This window comes from Bufo bufo, chromosome 9, assembly GCF_905171765.1.
Source record: "Bufo bufo chromosome 9, aBufBuf1.1, whole genome shotgun sequence".
In the NCBI taxonomy this organism is placed as follows: domain Eukaryota; kingdom Metazoa; phylum Chordata; class Amphibia; order Anura; family Bufonidae; genus Bufo; species Bufo bufo.
Window position 1 is genome coordinate 225,979,940 of NC_053397.1, and position 23,320 is coordinate 226,003,259.

A 23,320-nucleotide genomic window follows, 5' to 3' on the forward strand; every position below is an offset into this window, starting at 1 on the left:
CACAATATACAGTATACCTCTACACTGTGCCCCACAGTATACAGTATACCTCTACACTGTGCCACACAGTATACAGTATACCTCTACACTGTGCCATACAGTATACCTCTACACTCTGCCACACAATATACAGTATACCTCTACACTGTGCCACACAGTATACCTCTACACTGTGCCACACAGTATACAGTATACCTCTACACTCTGCCACACAATATACAGTATACCTCTACACTGTGCCCCACAATATACAGTATACCTCTACACTGTGCCACACAATATACAGTATACCTCTACACTGTGCCACACAATATACAGTATACCTCTACACTGTGCCACACAATATACAGTATACCGCTACACTGTGCCCCACAATATACAGTATACCTCTACACTGTGCCCCACAGTATACAGTATACCTCTACACTGTGCCACACAGTATACAGTATACCTCTACACTGTGCCACACAATATACAGTATACCTCTACACTGTGCCACACAATATACAGTACACCTCTACACTGTGCCACACAATATACAGTACACCTCTACACTGTGCCCCACACAATATACAGTATACCGCTACACTGTGCCACACAATATACAGTATACCTCTACACTGTGCCACACAATATACAGTATACCGCTACACTGTGCCACACAATATACAGTATACCTCTACACTGTGCCACACAATATACAGTATACCGCTACACTGTGCCCCACAATATACAGTATACCGCTACACTGTGCCCCACAATATACAGTATACCGCTACACTGTGCCCCACAATATACAGTATACCTCTACACTGTGCCCCACAATATACAGTATACCGCTACACTGTGCCCCACAATATACAGTATACCGCTACACTGTGCCCCACAATATACAGTATACCTCTACACTGTGCCCCACAATATACAGTATACCTCTACACTGTGCCACACAATATACAGTATACCTCTACACTGTGCCACACAATATACAGTATACCGCTACACTGTGCCCCACAATATACAGTATACCGCTACACTGTGCCACACAATATACAGTATACCTCTACACTGTGCCCCACAATATACAGTTTACCTCTACACTGTGCCACACAATATACAGTATACCTCTACACTGTGCCACACAATATACAGTATACCTCTACACTGTGCCCCACAATATACAGTATACCTCTACACTGTGCCCCACAGTGAAGAGGGCTGTGCCCAGGAGATGCCCTCGCAATCTGTGGGGTGATCTGAAGAGGGCTGTGCCCAGGAGATGCCCTCACAGTCTGACAGATTTGGAGGGTTTTTGTAAAGAAGAGTCAAAATGTGCCATGCTGATAGTCTCATCCCCAAAAAGACTGAGTGCTGTAATAACATCATAGGGTGCTTCAACAAAGTATTAGTGTAAGGGTGTGCACACTTATGCAACCAGATTATTTTATTTTTATATTTTTTCTTCCCTCTACCTAAAAGATTTCTGTTTGTTTTTCAACTGAGTTTATAGGTCACATTATAGGTGGAAAAAGTTCTGAAAACAGAAACCTAACATTTTAACAGGGTGTGTAGACTTTTTATATCCACTGAATATGCCCCTTGGATCCGGCAGGGTTCAGCAAAAATGCTTCCGTTACTGATAATACAACGGTCTGCATCCGCTATGAACGGATCCGGTTGTATTATCTATAATATAGCCAAGATGGATCCGTCATGAACTCCATTAAAAGTCAATGGAGGACGGATGTCCAAGAAAAAAGATCCGCATACATTGTAATGCTGTACAGAGACTGATCGACGAACAGCTTTAAATCGAAGTTTTGTGAAAAGCGATTTCGGATCTAGGATCTGAAGCTCACTTCGCTCATCACTAGTTTAGATCCATGGATATTCCTGAGATGGAACGGCCCAGTCACTCTCTAGACCTAAGTCCCATTGAGAATCTGTGGCAAGACTTGAAAACTACTGTTCACAGACTCTCTCCATCCAATCTGACTGAGCGCAAGCTCTTCTGCACAGAAGAATGGGCAGAAACTTCAGCCTCTAGATGTGCAAAGCTGGTAGAGAAATACCCCATAAGACTGCAGCTGCAGTGAAAGGTGGTTCTATACAAGGTACTGACTCGGGGGCTAAATACAAATGCATGCCGCACTGTCCAGATATTTATTTATTAATCATTTTAAAAACCTTGTATCATTTTCTTTTCACACATACTTCCTCATTTATGTTTGTCGATCACATAAAATCCCAATAAAATACATTTAAGTTTGTGGATGTAATGTGAAAAAATGTGGAAAAGTTCAAGGGGTATGAACACTTTTTTAAGGCACTGTATAAAGTATACTGTCCTCTGTAGTATGTGTGTGTGTATATATATATATAATTATATACAGTACAGACCAAAAGTTTGGACACACTTTCTCATTCAAAGAGTTTTCTTTATTTTCATGACTATGAAGGCATCAAAACTATGAATTAACACATGTGGAATTATATACATAACAAACAAGTGTGAAACAACTGAAAATATGTCATATTCTAGGTTCTTCAAAGTAGCCACCTTTTGCTTTGATTACTGCTTTGCACACTCTTGGCATTCTCTTGATGAGCTCCAAGAGGTAGTCCCCTGAAATGGTCTTCCAACAGTCTTGAAGGAGTTCCTAGAGATGCTTAGCACTTGTTGGCCCTTTTGCCTTCACTCTGCGGTCCAGCTCACCCCAAACCATCTCGATTAGGTTCAGGCCCGGTGACTGTGGAGGCCAGGTCATCTGGCGCAGCACCCCATCACTCTCCTTCATGGTCAAATAGCCCTTACTTTCAAAGTTTTCCCAATTTTTCGGCTGACTGACTGACCTTCATTTCTTAAAGTAATGATGGCCACTCGTTTTTCTTTACTTAGCTGCTTTTTTCTTGCCATAATACAAATTCAGTCTATTCAGTAGGACTATCAGCTGTGTATCCACCTGACTTCTCCTCAACGCCACTGATGGTCCCAACCCCATTTATAAGGCAAGAAATCCCACTTATTAAACCTGACAGGGCACACCTGTGAAGTGAAGACCATTTCAGGGGACTACCTCTTGAAGCTCATCAAGAGAATGCCAAGAGTGTGCAAAGCAGTAATCAAAGCAAAAGGTGGCTACTTTGAAGAACCTAGAATATGACATATTTTCAGTTGTTTCACACTTGTTTGTTATGTATATAATTCCACATGTGTTAATTCATAGTTTTGATGCCTTCATAGTCATGAAAATAAAGAAAACTCTTTGAATGAGAAGGTGTGTCCAAACTTTTGGTCTGTACTATATATATATATACAGTATCCTGTCCTCTGTAGTATATATACTGTCCTAGTGTGTGTATGTATATCTATATACACTCGCCTGAAGAATTATTAGTGCCCCCATACTAATACGGTGTTGGACCCGCTTTTGCCTTCAGAACTGCCTTAATTCTACGTGCCATTGATTCCACAAGGTGCTGATTCTTTAGAAATGTTGGCCCATATTGATAGGATAGCATCTTGCAGTTGATGGAGATTTGAGGGATGCACATCCAGGGCACGAAGCTCCCGTTCCACCACATCCCAAAGATGCTCTATTGGGTTGAGATCTGGTGACTGTGGGGCCATTTTAGTCCAGTGAACTCATTGTCATGTTCAAGAAACCAATGTGAAATGATTGGAGCTTTGTGACATGGTGCATTATCCTGCTGGAAGTAGCCATCAGAGGATGGGTACATGTTCTCATTCTGTTTACCCCAAATTCGGACTCTACCATTTGAATGTCTCAACAGAAATCGAGACCCATCAGACCAGGCAACATTCTTCCAGTCTTCAACAGTCCAATTTTGGCGAGCTCGTGCAGATTGTAGCCTCTTTTTCCTATGTGTAGTGGAGATGAGTGGTACCCGGTGGGGTCTTCTGCTGTTGTAGTCCATCCGCCTCAAGGTTGTGCGTGTTGTGGCTTCACAAATGCTTTGCTGCAGACCTCGGTTGTAACGAGTGGTTATTTCAGCCAACGTTGCTCTTCTATCAGCTTGAATCAGTCGGCCCATTCTCCTCTGACCTCCAGCATCCACAAGGCATTTTCGCCCACAGGACGGCCGCATACTGGATGTTTTTCCCTTTTCACACCATTCTTTGTAAACCCTAGAAATGGTTGTGCGTGAAAATCCCAGTAACTGAGCAGATTGTGAAATACTCAGACCGGCCCGTCTGGCACCAACAACCATGCCACGCTCAAAATGGCTTCAATCCCCTTTCTTTCCCTTTCTGACATTCAGTTTGGAGTTCAGGAGATTGTCTTGACCAGGAGAACCCCCCTAAATGCATCGAAGCAACTGCCATGTGATTGGTTGGCTAGAGAATTGCATTAATGAGAAATAGAACAGGTGTTCCTAATAATTCTTTAGGTGAGTGTATATACAGTATTATCTTCTGTAATATATATATATATACATACACATGGTATCCTGTCCTCTGTAGTGTGTGTGCGTGTATATATATATACTGTTGTGCTTTTTCATAAGTGTATAAAACATTTATCTAAATATCCTAGTTATAGTGGATTTGATTATACAGGGTGGGCCATTTATATGGATACACCTTAATAAAATGGGACTGGTTGGTGATATTAACTTCCTGTTTGTGGCACATTAGTATATGTGAGGGGGGAACTTTTCAAGATGGGTGGTGACCATGGTGGCCATTTTGAAGTCGGCCATTTTGAATCCAACTTTTGTTTTTTCAATAGGAAGAGCGTCATGTGACACATCAAACTTATTGGGAATTTCACAAGAAAAACAATGGTGTGCTTGGTTTTAATGTAACTTTACTCTTTCATGAGTTATTTACAAGTTTCTCTTTGTTTACAGCCATTGACATGTCGCCGAGGTTAACACGTGAGGAGCGGATAGAAATTGTGTTGATGTCTGGTGAACGCAGTAACCGGGTCATTGCAGCAGATTTCAATGCAAGACACCCTACGAGACCACCCATCTCCCATGCTACAGTTAGCAAACTGCTTGCTAAGTTTCGTGAAACTGGTTCAGTGTTGGATTTGCCAGAATGTGGAGGCATGAAATCTGTCTCTAATGAAGAATCATCAGTGGCTGTCCTAGCTTCATTCAGCAAGAGCCCACAGCGTAGCACTCGCCGCATGTCACTGGAGAGTGGCATTAGTCGGACATCCCTTCGGCGGATATTAGCTACTCACAAATGGCACCCTTACAAACTCCAGCTACTGCAGCATCTCAACCAGGATGACCCAGATCGGCCCACTGAATATCAGAATGGGCAAAACAAAAGTTGGAACAGGACCCTCAGTTTACGCAGAAGATTTTGTTCAGTGATGAGGCAAACTTATATGTGAACGGTGAAGTTAACAAACAAAACCACCGCTATTGGTCTGACACTAACCCACATTGGATAGATCCCTCCAAGACTGATGGTATGGTGTGGTATATGGGGTACAAAGATAGTGGGGCCATTCTTCATCAATGGAAACCTCAAGGCCACTGGATATGCGAAATTGCTACATGATGATGTGTTTGCCTCTTTATGCACTGAAGCTGGCACGTTCCCTGAGTTTTTCCAGCAAGATGGTGCACCAGCACATTATGGGTGTCAGGTCCGAGCATTCCTAGATGAACAGTTTCCTGGAAAGTGGATTGGTCGTCGTGGGCCAGTTGAATGGCCCCCAAGGTCTCCCGATCTGACCCCCTTAGACTTTTATCTTTGGGGTCATCTGAAGGCAATTGTCTATGCTGTGAAGATACGAGATGTGCAGCACCTGAAACTACGGATACTGGAAGCCTGTGCTAGCATTTCTCCTGCGGTGTTGCTATCAGTGTGTGAAGAGTGGGAGAAGAGGGTTGCATTGACAATCCAACACAATGGGCAGCACATTGAACACATTTTATAAGTGGTCAGATACTTGTAAATAACTCATGAAAGAATAAAGTTACATTAAAACCAAGCACACCATTGTTTTTCTTGTGAAATTCCCAATAAGTTTGATGTGTCACATGACCCTTTTCCTATTGAAAAAACTAAAGTTGTATTCAAAATGGCCGACTTCAAAATGGCCGCCATGGTCACAACTAGAGTTGTTGCGATACCAAATTTTTGATTCGGTTTCGATACCATGAAAAAGTATTGCGATACTCGATACCATTCGATACCACGCGAAAAAAATAAACAAAAAAAGCCACGTGCATTCCTCATTTTTAAAAATGGCGAATCGCGCAGTTTTTATTTTATTTTTTCTGTTCCGGCATTCACCACCTAGATTTTTTTTTTATATTTTAATAGTTTGGACTTTTCTGACGTGGCGATGTAATATGTTTATTTATATATTTTATATGTGAAATTGGGAAAAGGGGGGTGATTTATACTTCATATTTTAGTGTTTTTTTTTTTTTCACTTTTTATTTAATAACTATTTCCCCCCTTAGGGGCTAGAACCTGGGATCTTTCATCCCTTTTCCTATTCACCCTGATAGATCTCTATCAGGGTGAATAGGACTCCACACTGTCCCTGCTGCTCTGTGCTTTGTGCACACAGCATCAGGGATGTTACCATGGCAACCAGGGCTTCCTGGCTGCCATGGTAACCGATCGGAGCCCCAGGCTTACACAGCTGGGGCTCCGATCAGAAGCTGCCACTGCACCACCAATGAGGGGGAGTGGAGAGGTCCCTGTGGCCACTGCCACCAATGATTTTAATACTGGAGGGTTGAGAGGGGCCGGCGCACTGTGCCACCAATGATTTTAATGGGATGGGGGGATTGAGGGGGAGGGGGTGCACTGCACCACCAATGATTTTACCCCTTTATACAGGAGGCGGGTACTAGCAGATCGCAGCTCCCTGTCAGGGGCAGGGTGCCGGCAATGCGATTCTGCTGCCGGCACCCGCCTCCTGTATGTGTTAAAGACTGACTACTGTATATGAGTCCAGACTTTCACTATTAGGCCACACAGAGCGGCGCCCAGCGATGTCTCAGCACTCACCATTTAGTCCTGGGCGCCGCTCCATTCGCCCGCAGTGCCCCATTACTGTCTCCTCTCCTGCTCCACATGCTGCTGATTACTATCGGAGCGATGGGAGGAGACATCAGCTTCACTAGTGGGCGTTCCTTCTCCCTGGCTGTAGCGCTGTCCAATCGCAGCGCAGGGAAAAGGAACGCCCACTAGTGAAGCTGATGTCTCCTCCCATCGCTCCGATAGTAATCCTATCATTGGTGGCGCAGTGCGCCCGCCCCTCCTCCGCCCCTCTCTTCTCATTGCCGCCCCTCCTCCGCCCCTCTCTTCTCATTGCCGCCCCTCCTCCGCCCCTCTCTTCTCATTGGTGGCAGCGGCAGCAGCACAGGGGGAGGGAGGACAGCTTCCTTCTCCCCGTGCTGCTGAGAGAGAACATGAGCGCGCCGATAGCAGCGCGCTCATGTTCAGAGATACTAGACTGCGCAGAAGCGCAGCCCAGTATCGAAAAAACGGAAATCCCGGTATCGTATCGATACCGGGACAAAAGTATCGATTGGGTATCGAAATTTCGATACCCGCAACAACCCTAGTCACAACCCATCTTGAAAAGGTTCCCCCCTCACATATACTAATGTGCCACAAACAGGAAGTTAATATCACCAACCAGTCCCATTTAATTAAGGTGTATCCATATAAATGGCCCACCCTGTGTATATATATATACTGTTGTGCTTTTTCATAAGTGTATAAAACATTTATCTAAATATCCGAGTTATAGTGGATTTGATTATACAGTATATACCTATAAGAGGCCATATTGTTATATTCATCACTTTGTATGTATTTTAAAGATGGCCTAGAGAGAGTTCATGGGAAGGGCGCTGTTCAGATGATTTTTTCTCATGGATGTACCAGTCTTACCGGCCTTCTTGTCTCCATATTAATTTATGGCTGAGATAAGAGTAAGCTCTAGAAGCAGCTGGTGTTAATTAACTCTACAGTTTGGGCTACTTTCACACTCACGTTTTGTGTGGATCCGTCGTGGACAGATCCGTTAGATAATACAACCGTCTGCATCCGTTCAGAACAGATCAGTTTGTATTATTGTTAACATAGCCAAAACGGATCCGTTCTCTAATGTGTCAGTGAAAACGGATCCGTCCCCATTGACTTACATTGTGTGCCAGGACATACAGTGGGATGCGAAAGTTTGGGCAACCTTGTTAATCGTCATGATTTTCCTGTATAAATCGTTGGTTGTTACGATAAAAAATGTCAGTTAAATATATCATATAGGAGACACACACAGTGATATCTGAGAAGTGAAATGAAGTTTATTGCATTTACAGAAAGTGCTATAATTGTTTATACAGAATTAGGCAGGTGCATACATCTGGGCACTGTTGTCATTTTATTGATTCCAAAACCTTTAGAACTAATTATTGGAACTCAGATTGGCTTGGTAAGCTCAGTGACCCCTGACCTACATACACAGGTGAATCCAATTAGGAGAAAGAGTATTTAAGGGGGTCAATTGTAAGTTTCCCTCCTCTTTTAATTTTCTCTGAAGAGTAGCAACATGGGGGTCTCAAAACAACTCTCAAATGACCTGAAGACACAGATTGTTCACCATCATGGTTTAGGGGAAGGATACAGAAAGCCGTCTCAGAGATTTCAGCTTCTGTCTCCACAGTTAGGAACATATTGAGGAAATGGAAGACCACAGGCTCAGTTCAAGTTAAGGCTCGAAGTGGCAGACCAAGAAAAATCTCGGATAGACAGAAGCGACGAATGGTGAGAACAGTCAGAGTCAACCCACAGACCAGCACCAAAGACCTACAACATCATCTTGCTGCAGATGGAGTCACTGTGCATCGTTCAACCATTCGGCGCACTTTACACAAGGAGATGCTGTATGCGAGAGTGATGCAGAGGAAGCCTTTTCTCCACCTGAGGTGGGCTAAAGCACATTTGGACAGGCCAGCTTCATTTTGGAATAAGGTGCTGTGGACTGATGAAACTAAAATTGAGTTATTTGGCCATAACAAGGGGCGTTATGCATGGAGGAAAAAGAACACAGCATTCCAAGAAAAACACCTGCTCCCTACAGTACAATATGGTGGTGGTTCCATCATGCTGTGGGGCTGTGGGGCCAGTGCAGGGACTGGGAATCTTGGCAGAATTGAGGGACGCATGGATTCCACTCAGTATCAGCAGATTCTGGAGACCAATGTCCAGGAATCAGTGACAAAGCTGAAGCTGCGCCGGGGCTGGATCTTCCAACAAGACAACGACCCTAAACACTGCGCAAAATCCACTAAGGCATTTATGCAGAGGAACAAGTACAACGTTCTGGAATGGCCATCTCAGTCCCCAGACCTGAAAACAATTTAAAATCTGTGGTGTGACTTAAAGAGAGCTGTCCATGCTCGGAAGCCATCAAACCTGAATGAACTAAAGATGTTTTGTAAAGAGGAATGGTCCAAAATACCTTCAACCAGAATCCAGACTCTCATTGGAACCTACAGGAGGCGTTTAGAGGCTGTAATTTCTGCAAAAGGAGGATCTACTAAATATTGATTTCATTTCTTTTTTGTGGTGCCCAAATTTATGCACCTGCCTAATTTTGTTTAAACAATTATAGAACACTTTCTGTAAATCCAATGAACTTCATTTCACTTCTCAAATATCACTGTGTGTGTCTCCTATATGATATATTTAACTGACATTTTTTATCGTAACAACCAACGATTTATACAGGAAAATCATGACGATTAACAAGGTTGCCCAAACTTTCGCATCCCACTGTATATTCCTATTATATGATGAAGACAGTTTGGGTAGGGACTTTGTTAATGAGGATCTGTGAAGATGTGGTGTTTTCACTCACAATCAATCACCCGTCGGTGTAGCAGAGGAGACACGGATATCTCTGTGAGAAAACAAGCTCATCATTTTATTATCTGTAACATAAATTTAACCATGTGAGAAACATTCAAAGGGGTTCCTAGGAATCTGTCCTTAATTGGCAAGAAGTGTCAGAATTAATCCCTCGAGCTTTGATTTAGGTTCTAGATGTCAAATGTATAGAATGCAAGATGAAGTCAGACTTACGTAGTTAACTCTTTATAGTATGATGCTAATAGCTTTTACAACAGTGCCACCTAGGTATGAGTAGGTGACATTAAAACAGGAGCAGAAGTGCATTCTGGGTGATGTAGTGACATCACCACCCTTATCACATGTACACGCCTATCCGGCAGGGATTGGAAAGCTCAAAACTCGGTAGGTGTGTCTAACTGATAAGTTTGTGATCATAAACCTGTTGTGAAAATTTTATTATGCGGACATTTTATCTTAGGATGTGTGTGTGTTTTTATAGATTCTCATCTGTCTCCCTGTGTCGGATTTAACCGAGGAGCGCTCTAGCAGAGGGCACTTGGGTTGAATCGGGACCAGTGGTAAAACCGTCAGTATGAAAACCTTCTCATGGGCTCGGAGACGTGTTCTCAGTGTGTGGGGGGGCGTCTGCCGGTTTGTGAGCACTAAGTGCAAGCACTCGGCTTCTTCCCTTCAACTGTCTATACACATTAGAGAAGTGAAGTCTGCATAACGAGAGATACATGTTATACCTCTGCTGCGGCTTCGCTATCCCTTTCTGGATACATATCTGCCTTGTCGGTATACTCGTACCATATGCTGACAACAGCCGTAGCAATGTCTCGCAGATAATCTCAAACCTATGGGAACCAGTAGAATGATCTTCACTAGATACTGGTCACTTTGAGCAGTATTGAATGGGATCCATGCTGACAGTGATGGGGGGTGGGCGGCCATCTGGCTGGTCAGGCAATGGACATGACTCATCCTTCCTTATACAGGGATGGGGGGTGTGCATTGCACTGTTCGGCCATGTTGATGCCCTCCCCTGAACTATCTCCTCTTCCTGTGTCCTTGTTACATGAAGTAAGTGGTCGGGTGACGGGCCGGACCCTTTCTATTGTTACTGTGACTAAATAAAAGGTGAGCAGACTGTGGAGGAGGGGCAGTGCTCAGCAAGAATCCAAGATGGTAACACCTGTGTCTGACTGCGGTTGAGGGATTTGCCTTTCCTTGCACAAAACCTGATGCGAGCAGATTTCTACAACAAACCACACACACATGAGGGAAGGAGACCACCAACAAGAAAGAAAGGAGAGACCCCAGGAGAAAAATCCTGAGGACCAGAACGTACCTTAGAGCGGACTTCCCTTAGTCCCTGCACATCATCTGTATTCTCAGTAATGTAGAACTTTGTTTCATGTAGTATTGATATAAATTTATGAGCCGGATATTTAGCAAACTCCCCGCTGTTGGCGGATGTATAGTTGTTAAAAGTGCTACATCAATATTGTTAATATTCAGCAAAAATGCATATTGCTGAATAAAAGACCCAAATATCTATTTCAGAGGTAAATGATTGGAATAATTTAATTCCATAGTCAATACCAGGCTTGATAATTTATATTGCTACCCATTATCCGAGATTTGCCATAGTTGTGTGCAGAGGAAGGGTTCGTATCTGAAACTGTGGTCAAGACGGATTGTATTATGTTCTGATATCTGAGAGGTACTGTGTATACTCTGATGTTTGTTTTGTGCCATCTTGTGGCGGATTTTGGGTACTACATTTTACTAACTATTATTGGTCTTATATTCATTGTTATTGATTTGTATATAAATTATTGTATAATAAAATCATTCATATTTTTGCATAAGGATACTTGTACCTTGTTTAACTGATTGCACAATATAATTAACCGATCAAACTCTTTTTGAGGTGTCATATGTCCACCTCGAGGATCAAAAAAAAAAAATGAGACAAAGATAAATAATTTCAGAACTTTTACCACCTTTAATGTGACTTATAAACTGTACAACTCAATTGAAAAACAAACTGAAATCTTTTAGGTAGAGGGAAGAAAAAATATAAAAATAAAATAATCTGGTTGCATAAGTGTGCACACCCTAACACTAATACTTTGTTGAAGCCCCTTTTGATGTTATTCCAGCACTCAGTCTTTTTGGGTCTGAGTCTATCAGCATGGGCACATTTTGACTCTTCTTTGCAGAAACCCTCCAAATCTGTCAGATTGCGAGGGCATCTCCTGGGCACAGCCCTCTTCAGATCACCCCACAGATTGCGAGGGCGTCTCCTGGGCACGGCCCTCTTCAGATCACCCCACAGATTGTGAGGGCATCTCCTGGGCACGGCCCTCTTCAGATCACCCCACAGATTGCGAGGGCATCTCCTGGGCACAGCCCTCTTCAGATCACCCCACAGATTGCGAGGGCGTCTCCTGGGCACAGCCCTCTTCAGATCACCCCACAGATTGCGAGGGCGTCTCCTGGGCACAGCCCTCTTCACATCACCCCACAGATTGCGAGGGCATCTCCTGGGAACAGCCCTCTTCAGATCACCCCACAGATTGCGAGGGCATCTCCTGGGCACGGCCCTCTTCAGATCACCCCACAGATTGCGAGGGCGTCTCCTGGGCACAGCCCTCTTCAGATCACCCCACAGATTGCGAGGGCATCTCCTGGGCACAGCCCTCTTCAGATCACCCCACAGATTGCGAGGGCATCTCCTGGGCACGGCCCTCTTCAGATCACCCCACAGATTGCAAGGGCATCTCCTGGGCACAACCCTCTTCAGATCACCCCACAGATTGTGAGGGCATCTCCTGGGCACAGCCCTCTTCAGATCACCCCACAGACTGCGAGGGCGTCTCCTGGGCACAACCCTCTTCACATCACCACACAGATTGCGAGGGCATCTCCTGGGCACAGCCCTCTTCACATCACCCCACAGATTGCAAGGGCATCTCCTGGGCACAGCCCTCTTCAGATCACCCCACAGATTGTCAATCGGATTCAGGTCTGGGCTCTGGCTGGGCCATTCCACAACGTTCCTCTTCTTCTGGTGAAGCCATTCCTTGGTGATTTGGATCTATGCTTTGGGTCGTTGTCATGCTGAGAGATGAAGTTCCTCTTCATGTTCAGCTTTCTAGCAGAATCCTGAAGGTTTTGGGCCAATATTGACCGGTATCTGGAACTGTTCAGAATTCCCTCCAGCTTAACTAAGTCCCCAGTTCCATCTGAAGAAGACCAGCCCCTTGGCACGATGCTGCCACCACCAGGCTTTACTGTGGGGGATGGGGTTCTTCTGGTGATGGGCAGGGTTGTTTTTGGGCCAAACATATCTTTTGGAATTATGGCCAAAAAGTTCCACCTTGGGTTCATCAGACCATAACACCTTTTTCCCACAGGCTTTTGGGAGACTTCAGATGTGTTTTTGCAGAATGTAGCCTGGCTTGGATGTTTTTCTTGGTAAGAAAAGGCCTTCATCTTGCCCGCTCTACCCCATAGCCCAGACATATGAAGAATACGGAGATTGTTGTCACATGGACCACACCGCTAGGACTGGACAGATATTCCTGCAGCTCCTGTAATGTTGCTGTCGGCCTCTTGGTCGCCTCCCAGACCAGTTTTCTTCTCGTCTTTTCACCAGTTTTGGAGGGACGTCCAGTTCTTGGTGATGTCACTGTTGGGCCATATTTCCTCCACTTGATGATGACGGTCTCCACTGTGTTCCATGGTAGATCTAATGCCTTGGACATTCTTGTGTCCCCTTCTCCTGACTGATACCTTCTAACAATTAGATCCCTCTGATGGAAGTTCTCTGTGGACCGTGGCTTCTGCTGTGGGATGTGACCAAGGACATTTCAGGAAAGACCAACTAGAGCAGCGGAGCTTTATCTGGGGTCAATCCGAGGCCCTTTACATGATGGCCGGTGTCTGCCGACTGCGATCTAACAGGATTCTGGATGTGATTGCTTCATTCTGAACACAGCGACAGCCCCAGTTATAGGAGGGTGTGCACACTTATGCAACCACATTAACCTAAAAGATTTCAGTTTGTTTTTCCATTGATTTGTACAGTTTATAGGTCACATTAAAGGTGGGAAAAGTTCTGAAATGATTTATCTTTGTCTCGTTTTTTTTTTTTTTTTTTTACATCACAGAAACCTGACATTAACAGGGGCGTGTAGACTTTATATCCACTGTATATATAGAGGACACATACAGGGGCGTGTAGACTTTATATCCACTGTATATATAGAGGACACATACAGGGGCGTGTAGACTTTATATCCACTGTATATACAGAGGACACATACAGGGGCGTGTAGACTTTATATCCACTGTATATATAGAGGACACATACAGGGGCGTGTAGACTTTATATCCACTGTATATATAGAGGACACATACAGGGGCGTGTAGACTTTATATCCACTGTATATATAGAGGACACATACAGGGGCGTGTAGACTTTATATCCACTGTATATATAGAGGACACATACAGGGGCGTGTAGACTTTATATCCACTGTATATACAGAGGACACATACAGAGGCGTGTAGACTTTATATCCACTGTATATATAGAGGACACATACAGGGGCGTGTAGACTTTATATCCACTGTATATATAGAGGACACATACAGGGGCGTGTAGACTTTATATCCACTGTAAATATATACACACAGTATCCTGTCTGCAGTATATATACTGTTACTGTACATAGTTTAGAATTGTCAGTAACAACTGATATTTACTGTACGATTCCTCTACAAGGATAGGGCCCGATACCTGCAGTACCCCACTAGTAACGGTGAACCCCCCCAATACTGCGTACCTCCTCCGAGACGCTGATCAGGACCGGTGCCAAGACGGCGTGCTACAGATCACCGAGTCACCTATTGGAGGTTGTACTTACCAGACTGTAGGTTCTCACTTTTTGACCTGGTTTGGCATCGTGGCTCCAGACCCGGGGGACCCTCTCATTCTAGTCCTTATATATTAGAAATAAGGGTCTGTCTGTTACATTACCAAATGGGGTTCTCCGAAATCTAATATTGAGGGTCTATCCTCTGGATAAGTCATCAATATCAGATCAGTGGGGTCCAACTGCTGGGGCCCCCACCGATCAGCTGTATGACGAGGCAGGGGCCCTCCCTGAGCCCTTAGGCTCCTTCCTAGGTCAGAGAGGTCACGTTCATCGGTCACGTCGCCTGGACGCAGCTCAGTCCCATTCATACGACTAGTGCTGAGCTGCAATACCAAGCACAGCCACTATAGAATGGACGGTGCTGTTCCTGGTAGGCTCAGAACAGACCGCGGCACCAACTAGACCTCTGGTGAGCACAGCGGCTTCTTCAAACCGCTAATCTGCAGGCGGGTGCGAGGATGGTCCCCGCCGATGTAATGCTGATGACCTATCCCGGGGTAAAGGACATCACGATCCAATTCCTGGAGAACCCCTTTAACTCCCTTACTCCTCGGGGTTAACACGTCCGGGGCAGGTGATTTCAGCCTTCACTTAATGGAGAATTTCATTTGCATTTCACTTTCCCAAGTGAGAAGAGGGATTTCTTCCCATTGCAGACCAGTGGACATGAAGAGCGGACATACTGGCTCGGCCTATACTCCAATATACAAATAAATAAATAAATGACGCGGCCACAAAGATTTCTCCACAAACCCTGAAGATTTTTTTTTTATCAAGCACTGGACACAAGGCAATATGGCGGCTGCATAGGAGGCGGAGTCTGGCGATGCGACCGGAGACGCCACTTAGTAGGGGTCATTGAACGGGTACATGGGATGTCCAGCGTCCCGGGGAACGGGCTTTCCATCGACCTGCAAAGAAACATCGGCTGTGATTAGGGAGATCAGCATGGTGGTCACTGCGGCGGAGGACGGGGCTGCGGCTACTCTAACTTTAGGGAATTGCATTGTGAGCGATTGTCCGATACATTAGATCCATTCATATATTGGACAGGTCTGGAATTTGTACATGGGGGGGGGGCGTCCAATTACATTGGGGGATTTCTCTTCATGCGATTCTCTTATATGATAGAAGGGACTCCAGACCTTCACTACGTAATGAACCCTTCTACACATCACGTCTTCAGTCTCTCCCGCGTGACTCTGTTGTGATGTCATCAGTGGCGTCAGCCCAGTGTCCCCCCCCAAACCCCTCAGCGACTCACGGTGATTATGGGGACGATGTATCTCCAGTTCTTGTTCAGGGCTCCGATCTGCGTCATCTCGTCCTCGGTCAGGCAGAAATCAAAGACCTGGGCAGGAGACAAAAGAAGCCACGAGAGAGGAGTCCACATCACTGTCCACACATCCGCTCCAGGCAGGACGTAGATGGCGATCTGGATGTCGGACAATTACTGGGACCCCTTACAGGAACCGCTGATATGGCGCCTGCGCAGCGGGAGACATTGTGATCGGCAGCCGGAGTGGACTTTTATGGACCCACATATAGTCTAGTACCGTGCAACCTGTGCTGCTCCTGCATAACTACAACTCCTAGCATGCTCAGTCGCAGTACTTGCTGGGAGTTGTAGTTTTACAGGTGCTGGAGACACAAGTCATAACTCACCTGAAGATTCTGCAGGATCCGGGAAGGGGTGACGCTTTTAGGGATGGTTACGACTCTCCTCTGCACCTGCCACCTGCAGCAGAAGAGCGGAGTAAAGAGTCATCGATGGCGGCCACGCAGCAGAAATCAAAGTCTACCCCCGATAGGAGCCGGCGCACACTCGGGCTCAGATATAGGACTGGTGGAAATGATGGTAAATCTGGGGAGCCACGGAGGCTCCGCACCGCCACCTGGTCTCTCAAAAGTGAGAAGAGGGGGAAAGTGGCAAATTATGAGGCTAATGTGGCACGCACAAAAATGTAGGACTTTTTAAACCACAAAAGTGGCGCGAAAGCCTTAGTAAATCTCCACCATAGTATATACTGAGCCGCAGCTGACGCATTTCAGACTCTCCCTCCCATTGACCTTTAGACAGATCCCCAGATCAACTGCAGATAATGGCGCAGTTTAGGCTTTTAGTCGTCCATAAGGATGAGGACTGAAATGCGTCGGCTTCCATTATAGGATTTACGGTAGATGTCCTGTGTGCCGACTCCTCGTTCTGCCGGATGTCTGCTGAGGGATCGGGCAGGGGCCACTTGCAGTTTACCACGACCATAAGGGTCTGAAAATACCTTCTGCCGAACACTGGAAGCCGCCATAGATGAGAAGCAGGGATTGGAGGACAACAGCAGCCATTATAGACTATGAGTAATTGCCACTGACGCGTTACTTCACCCGCCATGTACCTGAGAAGGATCTGGGCCTCGGATTTGGAGTGCTTCTTCGCCATCTCCAGGACGCAGGGCTCCTCCAGCAGAACTGGATCCTCAGGTTTCCTCCAGCTGCGATCCGGAGATCCGAGCGGGCTGTAACCGGTAACAAGACCATTCTTGTGGCAGTGCGCGATGAGCTCGTTCTGTGCCAGGTACGGGTGACACTCCACCTGCACACAAGAGGAGACTACATGAGGTGAGGGCCACACACACAAGACAATGGTCCTTCCTGCTGGACCACCTCCCGGGGCCACACCAGACCTCCCGGGGCTCATACCTGCAGCACGGCCGGCTTCACCGTAGAGATGCTCAGGACGTCATCAATCTGCCTCTTGTTGAAGTTGGACAGACCGATGGCCTTGGTCAGACCCTTCTCCACCAGCTTCTCCATGGCCTTCCAGGTGTCCTTGTAGTCGGTGTAGTCGTACTGCAGGGAGCCGTCCGGGTTCTGTGGAAAGATGTCATCACCTCTCCTGAAGCAAAGAAGAGGATGACGAGGATTACAGGATCCGGCTACAGAAGCCGCAGCACCCCCCCGATCCCTACAAATATACAGCGGAGCGCACCACTGCGAAAACTGCCATGGCTCCCCCCATCATCTTCATTCATCCCCCCAATCATCCATCTGCCCCAAGAAATCTTTCTCCACCTGTCCAACCACCCTCCACATCCAGCCTAACCCCTCCACCCCAACCACTCCCATTCCTCTATCCAGCCAGCCTCCACCCCTAGCCCAGCCAGCCAGCCAGCCTCCACCCCTAGCCCATCCAGCCAGCCTCCACCCCTAGCCCAGCCAGCCAGCCAGCCTCCACCCCTAGCCCATCCAGCCAGCCTCCACCCCTAGCCCATCCAGCCAGCCTCCACCCCTAGCCCATCCAGCCAGCCTCCACCCCTAGCCCATCCAGCCAGCCTCCACCCCTAGCCCATCCAGCCAGCCTCCACCCCTAGCCCATCCAGCCAGCCTCCACCCCTAGCCCATCCAGCCAGCCTCCACCCCTAGCCCAGCCAGCCAGCCAGCCTCCACCCCTAGCCCATCCAGCCAGCCAGCCTCCACCCCTAGCCCATCCAGCCAGCCTCCACCCCTAGCCCATCCAGCCAGCCTCCACCCCTAGCCCATCCAGCCAGCCTCCACCCCTAGCCCATCCAGCCAGCCTCCACCCCTAGCCCATCCAGCCAGCCTCCACCCCTAGCCCATCCAGCCAGCCTCCACCCCTAGCCCATCCAGCCAGCCTCCACCCATCCAGGGACTGTTTGTGTCCCTCTCAAACTCACTTGAAGGCATACGGCCAGTGCATGAGGTAGAGGTCTAGATAGTCGAGCTGCAGATCTTTCAGGGTCTTATTTAGCGCCCCCTCCACATCCTCCGGGTGATGCACGTTATTCCACAGCTTGGAGGTGACAAATATGTCTTCTCTTTTTAACCCCTGCAAACACCAGCCTTGTTCATTATTATTATCTACTTCAGAAATAATAAAATATCAGAGACCTGTGAACCCCAGACTTTACCTGATCAGAGGAGAGACTCTCTTTAATGGCTTCTCCCACTTCTGTCTCGTTTCCATACACAGAGGCGCAGTCTATGTGGCGATATCCGACTCCAAGTGCGTATTTCACTGCACTTTTCACCTGTCAGCAAAAGAGTCGGTGACATGTCAGTGACAAACACGGATATCATCTTCTGGAGATCTGCTGCTGCTGAACACAGGCTGCTCTCCAGCACTGGAGCTCCTCACCACCATGGCGATCTGTAAGGTGTTCTGGAGCCAGTGCTGCAGTTCATGCATCTCACCAGCAGGTGGCGCTGAGGTATAGCCGCTCATCTTCAGAGCTACTCATTACCGTGACATAAGCAGGAATTGTGACGGGAGAACGCGACGCAGAAACTAAGAACAGAACTGGACTGAAGTGTCCTCGGGTTTTCTCCAATTTCTGAATTTAAAGTTTCTCTCTGCCTAAAAACGCAGATCGGTCACCAAAACCACGCGGGAATAATGGGAGTCACAGGCATCAGTTCAGTGAATGAGGAAAACGTCACTTTTTAACATTTTACCATTTCTGACAGTTAATTGCAAATACTTTGCTTTACATCTCTTCCACTGTTTTTGAGTTACATCACATCTTATACTCCAGTCCCTGCCAAAGCTGCAGTTCTAATTCTGCAGGTCCCTTTCAGAAACAGCAAGCTAGTGGTGAGGCCTAACAAAACCGAGCAAACTCTGCACAGACACTGAACAAGCAGAGAATGCTGGGAGATTACAGCTGTACAGCCTGCAGAATAAGTGAGTGCAGCTCTGGGGAATAGTACAGGATGAGTAATGTATGTACACAGTGACTGCACCAGCAGAATAGTGAGTGCAGCTCTGGAGTATAATACAGGATGTAACTCAGGATCTGTACAGGATAAGTAATGTATGTACACAGTGACTGCACCAGCAGAATAGTGAGTGCAGCTCTGGAGTATAATACAGGATGTAACTCAGGATCAGTACAGGATAAGTAATGTATGTACACAGCGACTGCACCAGCAGAATAGTGAGTGCAGCTCTGGAGTATAATACAGGATGTAACTCAGGATCAGTACAGGATAAGTAATGTATGTACACAGCGACTGCACCAGCAGAATAGTGAGTGCAGCTCTGGAGTATAATACAGGATGTAACTCAGGATCAGTACAGGATAAGTAATGTATGTACACAGTGACTGCACCAGCAGAATAGTGAGTGCAGCTCTGGAGTATAATACAGGATGTAACTCAGGATCATTACAGGATAAGTAATGTATGTACACAGTGACTGCACCAGCAGAATAGTGAGTGCAGCTCTGGAGTATAATGCAGGATGTAACTGAGGATCAGTACAGGATAAGTAATGTATGTACACAGTGACTGCGCCAGCAGAATAGTGAGTGCAGCTCTGGGGTATAATACTGGATGTAACTCAGGATCAGTACAGGATAAGTAATGTATGTACACAGTGACTGTACCAGCAGAATAGTGAGTGCAGCTCTGGAGTATAATACAGGATGTAACTCAGGATCAGTACAGGATAAGTAATGTATGTACACAGTGACTGCACCAGCAGAATAGTGAGTGCAGCTCTGGAGTATAATACAGGATGTAACTCAGGATCAGTACAGGATAAGTAATGTATGTACACAGTGACTGCACCAGCAGAATAGTGAGTGCAGCTCTGGAGTATAATACAGGATGTAACTCAGGATCAGTACAGGATAAGTAATGTATGTACACAGTGACTCCGCCAGCAGAATAGTGAGTGCAGCTCTGGAGTATAATACAGGAGAAGTAATGCATGTACAGAGTGTTGCTGCTGTTTATGGAGATGTATTCTTTGTCCTGTAAGAGGAGTGAGCCCCGTTTGTAGTATGCAGCTCATTTGCTCTACAGAAGGGTACGTGGCTTGTTTTTGTGTAGCCCCTCTATGATGACAGGGCCCCCTCCACTGTAATGAGCAGATGTGGCCTCTGTGTCATTAGTGAGAGATATAATGAGGGGCTTTATGTTGGATCTTATTCCGGTATTCACTGCTCGCCATTGTGCGCGCTCTCCGCTGCCGCCACCTTTCCCCGAGGCTATTGTGTCTCTGATCTGCGCTCTGTATGTGGAGCCGCCATCTGCAGCCTCTGATCCGGGGACGGAATCATTTATCCTGAGATCAAAGCCAGAGGCTGATAGAATCGCACTGCGCCAAAGAGAGAATACGAGCAGCGCGACAGCCAGCTGGAAAGAGCTTCCCTACAGTCGCACGCGTTAGGGAGATCCCAGCCTCATCACCCAGCTTTCCAAGAGTCCAGAGTGTCCGCCGCAGTGATATATGCCGCACCACAGGCCGTAGAGTTCCCATTCAGGGCCCTAGGAAAGCTGGGTGACAACATGGAAGGACATGCATGGTGCCCGACCGCTCACAATCCTTTTCTCACCGTGGACGCACTGAGTGGCGGTACGGGCGCTCAGACATGAGCAGCACATGGTGGCGGGATGGACAGCGACACGCGCCCTCACCTGGCCAGGTGCACTCTTCCAGGTGCCAAGTCCGATGATCGGCATCTTCTGCCCAGTGCGTAAGGTCTCGTGTAGAACCGCCGTCGCCATGTTCACCTTCAAACTACAGAAAAGAAAGAAGGCAAAGAAACGGACATCAAGAAGACGATCAGACAGACCTCTGTGCAGGCCCCTGGGAAAGCTGGGTGGAACGCAATCTGGCCTTAGAGCGCACACAGGGGCAGTAACCCAGCGGTCTACACTCAGTATCTGAAGGTCTGTCCAGATATTAGGGGGCAGACGACCGACGGCTGCGCAGATCTTACATTCAGGCCTTTAGGACAGAGGTGGTCACACAGCTTTCCTGGGAGCAGATATAAACTAGAAGATGTACAACATGACAGGAGACTCAGGGACCTGAACCCCCAAATGACTAAACCTGCACTGCAGTGATGTACAGAAGGGGTTAATGACGCCGGTTTCATCCTAGATACAAATCACATGAGTGACCAGATCTCACCCGTCACATCACATTACACTGAGCCGTGACTCACCCGACGCCCCGCGGCGCCCGCGGTCAGATAAACCGGAGGGTGGCACCTGAACCATGGTACAAAGCCAAGAGCCGTCCATTATATGTGCTATTATGTACAGTGCACTGCTCCCTGGTATCAGCCACTTCAGTCTGGGGTGAACCTCCCGGCCCCCAGGATTACATCTCTAGTGCTGAGAACCTTCCATATGTGACTGATATCAGCCGCTCCTCTTATAACGCTCCAGCGCTGATATAACCTCCAGAGACATTACATCACATGTGACTGATATCAGCCGCTCCTCTTATAACGCTCCTGCGCTGATATAACCTCCAGACATTACATCCTATGTGACTGATATCAGCCGCTCCTCTTATAACGCTCCAGTACTGATATAACCTCCAGAGACATTACATCATATGTGACTGATATCAGCCGCTCCTATTATAACGCTCCAGTACTGATATAACCTCCAGAGACATTACATCACATGTGACTGATATCAGCCGCTCCTCTTATAACGCTCCAGCACTGATATAACCTCCAGAGACATTACATCATATGTGACTGATATCAGCCGCTCCTCTTATAACGCTCCAGTGCTGATATAAGGTGTGTGCTGTGGGGTTACTGGCCCTTTAAAATGAAGCTTGGCATCAGCAACTAGCTCCATAAAGGACTACATCTCCCATCATGCCCTGCAGGCTGCTGTCTATAGTTGCACAATATCCATGCAGTAACCAGATCCTTAACAATGGGGGAGGGGTACTGGTGAGGGGTGCGCCAATGCCAGTGTGTACTGGGAGATGTTGGCATCGTAACGGCAGGGACTATACACACAGGCCTGGTCTTGTCCGGTCACACAAGGTAACGCAGACAATGGCCGACACTGCCGCATCACCAGCTGTAGCCATGAGCCTGGTAGGACAGAATATAAAGGGACGTCCTTGCGTTTATGGAAGGAGGACCCCAAACTGAGGCAGGACACACAGCGCAGGGTCGCCGTCCTCACCTCCTGTACGGAAGAGAAGGGGATAACCCTCATCAGAGCCTTCCTGTCCAGAGATTGGGGGAGGGGTGGTTTATCGTGAGCAGGGAGGGGCCCCTTCATCATGTGATGCTTCCTGAAAATATCGCACTGAGCTGGATAACAGCAAAGGGTTAAATTCAGCAAAACTAAAAAAAAAAAAAGTCCACAGGAAAAACAACATCCTGTTTCCCGGAAAATATCAAAAGCGAGTCAGCAAAAACACTGCCTGCACTCTGCCCCAAAACTGCTGACGGCTGCCACATGCAGACGACCATATGTGTTTTGCAGTCCACGAATTGCGGATCTGGAAAAAATAACGTATGACATCCTTTTTTTTTTCGCGGATCCATTGTAACAATGCCTGAAACTGACATTTTTTTTTGTGGGGCTACGGAACGGACATACTGATGCGGACAATGAATGGGTCTGCATCCTATCCTTAAAGGGAACGGAAACCAACAATGTTCGTGTGCATGTAGCCTTACTCTGTGCAGACACTGAATATGCAGGGAATGTTGGGAGA

At 46.8% G+C, this 23,320-nt stretch overlaps 1 protein-coding gene and 1 long non-coding RNA gene across 3 annotated transcripts; one reads left to right on the forward strand and one right to left on the reverse strand.

Moving 5' to 3' along the window:
• Positions 1-1,762: 1,762 nt before the first annotated feature.
• Positions 1,763-17,009, forward strand: LOC120979443. The gene is made up of 3 exons (XR_005774287.1): positions 1,763-1,773; positions 3,276-3,280; positions 16,870-17,009. It is a non-coding gene; the product is annotated as an uncharacterized LOC120979443 (long non-coding RNA).
• Positions 15,558-22,826, reverse strand: AKR1A1 (aldo-keto reductase family 1 member A1). Of its 2 annotated transcripts, XM_040408198.1 has the most exons (9): positions 22,780-22,801; positions 21,256-21,358; positions 18,744-18,863; positions 18,510-18,661; positions 17,515-17,710; positions 17,211-17,407; positions 16,483-16,555; positions 16,082-16,168; positions 15,558-15,728 (listed from the first exon to the last, which is right to left on the reverse strand). In XM_040408198.1, exons 2-9 carry the CDS (start codon positions 21,343-21,345, stop codon positions 15,663-15,665), a joined length of 981 nt encoding a protein of 326 aa, XP_040264132.1. In that variant the 5' UTR covers positions 21,346-21,358; positions 22,780-22,801; the 3' UTR covers positions 15,558-15,662. The 2 variants fall into 2 exon arrangements, with proteins under 2 accessions (XP_040264132.1, XP_040264131.1); XM_040408197.1 differs by lacking the exons at positions 15,558-15,728; positions 16,082-16,168; positions 16,483-16,555 and adding an exon at positions 16,892-17,074 and having other exon boundaries at positions 17,111-17,407; positions 22,780-22,826.
• Between the last annotated feature and the right edge of the window lie 494 nt (positions 22,827-23,320).

Bases quoted from the DNA above. Each gene is read 5' to 3' on its own strand.
- AKR1A1 (XM_040408197.1), bottom strand. From the start codon at position 21,345: ATGGCGACGGCGGTTCTACACGAGACCTTACGCACTGGGCAGAAGATG. The intron at 18,662-18,743 runs GTAAAGTCTGGG...TGGTGTTTGCAG, and splicing joins AGAGTCTCTCCTCTGATCAG to GGGTTAAAAAGAGAAGACAT. The intron at 17,408-17,514 runs GTATGAGCCCCG...TCTTGTGTGCAG, and splicing joins TGAAGCCGGCCGTGCTGCAG to GTGGAGTGTCACCCGTACCT.